The following is a 3,683-nucleotide window of genomic DNA, read 5'->3' on the forward strand; positions in this document are numbered from 1 at the left end:
AAAAAGATGAACGGGTTGATGGCGGCAGGACATGATTTGCGACATGTTTGGCTTGTGGTAGCTAGAGGGCTAGGTTAGCTCTAATACTATAAAAAGGTTTGAATTCTCAATCTTTGTCTTTGTTTAATCAACTATAACTAAGATATTACATACATCCAAATAATAGATTTCCGGAGAAATTAAGAGGTAATTACATAATACAAGAATATAACTCACTAAATACAGAATATATATAATATATATGTACGCTAATAGTTTCAACGTAGTTATATAAATGAACGTTTAATTTTAAAGTGTTTACAAAATGAGGTATAGAGATCCTGAGTAAAATATCTATTGTACATTACATTAATATTTTTATCCACTAGATCAATGAGTGAAAGGAAAGAAAAAAAGACGTGTCAGGTTTTGAAGCACGTTTTATAATGTTATAAAATGATAATAATTCTAATAAAGGCTTGATTATGTGATGTCACGATTCAACTAATTTCATGTTGCTTTAGTTTGATACACATTATCTAGATGTATTGAATATGTCCATTTGAGAGTATGAGATTTGATTTAAGAGAAAAACACACACAAATGAATTAATGTACGTAGATGACTATTGTAAATGGTCATTAATATAATGGCCATTGTGCAATGTGCATCAGACTGTATTTCCCTTGCAATTAGTTTACATTTCACACAACAAATGATTTGAACACTTAAATTAGGTGAAACAAATTCAAACCAAAACCGATTCAAGTACACGAGCAAGAGGACATCTTTTTCATCTCACTTATCTCCGTATCCTGACCATTGACATCGATTTTCAACCCCTTAAGTGTCACCGAATCGCCATTAGATTTAGTCACATCTTGATCCAAAGTCTTCTTAGAGACCACATAATAAACTTCCTCTAGTAACTTACTAAAAGCAGCTTCCACATTGTCACCAGTGAGAGCGGATGTCTCAAAGAAATATAAGTTTTGATTCTCCGCAAACTCCATAGCATCCTCAGATGGAACCGCTCTCTTGTCCTCAAGATCCGCTTTGTTACCGATCAAAGCGATGACAGTTGATTTATCTGCGTGGGCCCGAAGTTCTTCGACCCATCCTGCGACGTGATCAAATGACTGTCTTTTGGTTATATCGTACACTACAACTGCCCCCAATGCTCCTCTATAGTATGCACTTGTTACTGCACGAAATCTATTACCAACAACTTGATTTGTTAATTATTATCCGGGCACCTTTTCATTATTAAGAACATTAAATAATTAGATATGATTGCTGATTGAAAAGAAATAATTGAAAATATATAATATTTAAAGGGAGGTTGTATAATTAGAATGTAATCTTGATGGGGCCTATAACCAGGATGGCACGAAAGGTATATGCACATGTAAATGCCAACTGCATTGCTGCATCGTTCGTTGTCTAATAATGTTTATGATATTTCATAGCTATAATTCAACTTAAAAACTATATAAATATATCTAACTATATAATATGTATATATATATACATATATTGTATTGATTATTTCCAACTCTTTTTGTCTTTTTACACCAATGCCATCTCTAATTTTTTTAAAATCCCATGCCATTATTTTTGTTATTTACATATTATATCACCAGCTCCAACAAAAAGATCATGTTGACCCATAATTGATAAATATAAATTATCTTATGTATAATTTAAAAAAAGTGATAAACTATTTAGTAATGTTAAAAATAATATATAACTTTAATTTATTTTATACTTCTTTAAATACGAAATGACGGATTATAAAAAGTTATATGAAGTGCTTTATGTATTTTATTACTAACATATTTAGTTAAAATAAAAAATAGCATTTATATAAAAAGTTACTTTGAGTTGCATTTTAACCTAAAAACTAAGATCTTTAAAATGATAAACGGCTAGAAAAACAAATTCTATTAATATGAAAAAATGAAATATCATATATATTTTAAAATTACTATATTACTAAATTTACAACATATATAAAAATATAAAACAAATGAAATGCCAAAATTTATACATATGTGTAAAAACTTTGGGTGCCTTAAAAGTTATAGTTGTTTAATATTTAGGGAAAAATTATAAGCGGCAAGTCAAAGAAAATATGATTGAGGTTGACATGTGTTTCCTCGTCAATTAATTTTGTTAATACAGTTGTTTTTCAGAAAAGTTATGTTAGATTTACAAGTGCATGCACCAATGTTTTCGTCAAGCAAAAGACTTTCCTTCTAATATAAAGTTGGATAAATCTTTGCGGTATAAAAAGTAAAACAATACAAATGTTTTTATCTAATTAAGTAATGCTTTATTTTTTCCAAAGAGCTAAATGTAAAATTAAACATGAATTGAATCTATAACTACGTTATCACCTCATTTAATGGTTTATATAGTTATAAAACCCTTTGATAATTAGAACAATAATAACAAATAATTGGAATACATAATGTATTTAAATGAAAAGTATTGGCATTTTATATATTATTATTATTATTATTATTATTATTATTATTATTATTATTATTATTATTATTATTATTATTATTATTATTATTATTATATGAATGATTCATCACTTGATGTAGAAAACAATTATTGGTTTGTTTGCAAAAGTAAGCATTTGAACTTTGAAGTGAAGTTAATTAAAAAACAAAACAAAAAACAAAACAAAAAAAAAGCAAATGTTTTTTTCTCAAATCTTCAGAAATTAAGTTTCGAGTGAGACATCTTTTTCATTGTTTGGCTTGAATCAGACTTGGCCTGTCCAGGTAAAGAGAATCGTATTTTAGATAATACAATATAAATATCACAAAAATCTCAAATAAGAAATATTATTAAAAAAACCAATTTTGTGAGAAAATACAACTTAGACTCGGTTAAAACAACATAGTTTAACTAAAATGGTACAACGGGCTTTTCATATTAAAAGGTACGGTTATTTAACATACAAGAAAATAAATAAATAAAGTCAGAAAATTGTAAAATAAGTAATATTATATAATCTTAAATAACTTTTTTTTTAAACGACCAACTAAGTAACGCGTAATGTTTACCTTTCTTGACCGGCGGTGTCCCAGATCTGAGCCTTGACGACTTTCGACTTAATAGTCATAGTCCTCGTTTGAAACTCGACTCCAATAGTTGATTTCGAATCAAAACAAAACTCGTTCCTCGTGAATCTAAACAGCACTTGTGTCTTCCCAACCGCTGAATCACCGATCACCACCACCTTAAACACATAATCCACCTTCTCATGATCACCATTATTCCTCACCACCGTCTTCCTACCGTTCTCTATCAAACCACCACCATTCATCTCTGCATTCATTAATATGGAAAGAAATAATATATGTGTGTGTTTTGTTTTTGTTGTTGGTGCTACAACTAATATAATATGGATAAGTGTTTTAGGTGTGTGTTTTTTAGGAAAGAAGGTGGAAGTGTGGAACACTTTGTTGTGGTTATATTCTTATATATCCCTAATTCAGGCGAAATGCCCGCCTAACACAAATTCACAAAACTACCCTTTAAGATTTATTATTATAATAATATTATTATATATTATTAAAAGTTAGGTTAAGGGGGGTTCCCATGACAAATGACAGCCAAATTCGACACGATTTTAATCATTTGTTTTTGAATAAATAACTAAGTAGCTAAACAAAGGGATGGCTCCA

General features: G+C 28.9%; 1 protein-coding gene across 1 annotated transcript; it reads right to left on the minus strand.

Moving 5' to 3' along the window:
- Positions 1–647: 647 nt before the first annotated feature.
- LOC143530226 (ras-related protein RABA3-like) lies at positions 648–3,439 on the minus strand. Its single transcript, XM_077025826.1, has 2 exons — positions 3,060–3,439; positions 648–1,194 (listed from the first exon to the last, which is right to left on the minus strand). The coding sequence occupies exons 1-2, from the start codon at positions 3,332–3,334 to the stop codon at positions 744–746; spliced, it is 726 nt and encodes a 241-aa protein (XP_076881941.1). The 5' UTR covers positions 3,335–3,439; the 3' UTR covers positions 648–743.
- Between the last annotated feature and the right edge of the window lie 244 nt (positions 3,440–3,683).

Source organism: Bidens hawaiensis, unplaced genomic scaffold (genome assembly GCF_021521415.1).
Source record: "Bidens hawaiensis isolate Kalapana, Puna unplaced genomic scaffold, B.hawaiensis_p1.1 tig00008869_1, whole genome shotgun sequence".
Lineage (NCBI taxonomy): Eukaryota > Viridiplantae > Streptophyta > Magnoliopsida > Asterales > Asteraceae > Bidens > Bidens hawaiensis.

Bases quoted from the DNA above. Each gene is read 5' to 3' on its own strand.
- LOC143530226 (XM_077025826.1), bottom strand. From the start codon at position 3,334: ATGAATGCAGAGATGAATGGTGGTGGTTTGATAGAGAACGGTAGGAAG. The intron at 1,195-3,059 runs GTAAACATTACG...TGTTGGTAATAG, and splicing joins GACACCGCCGGTCAAGAAAG to ATTTCGTGCAGTAACAAGTG.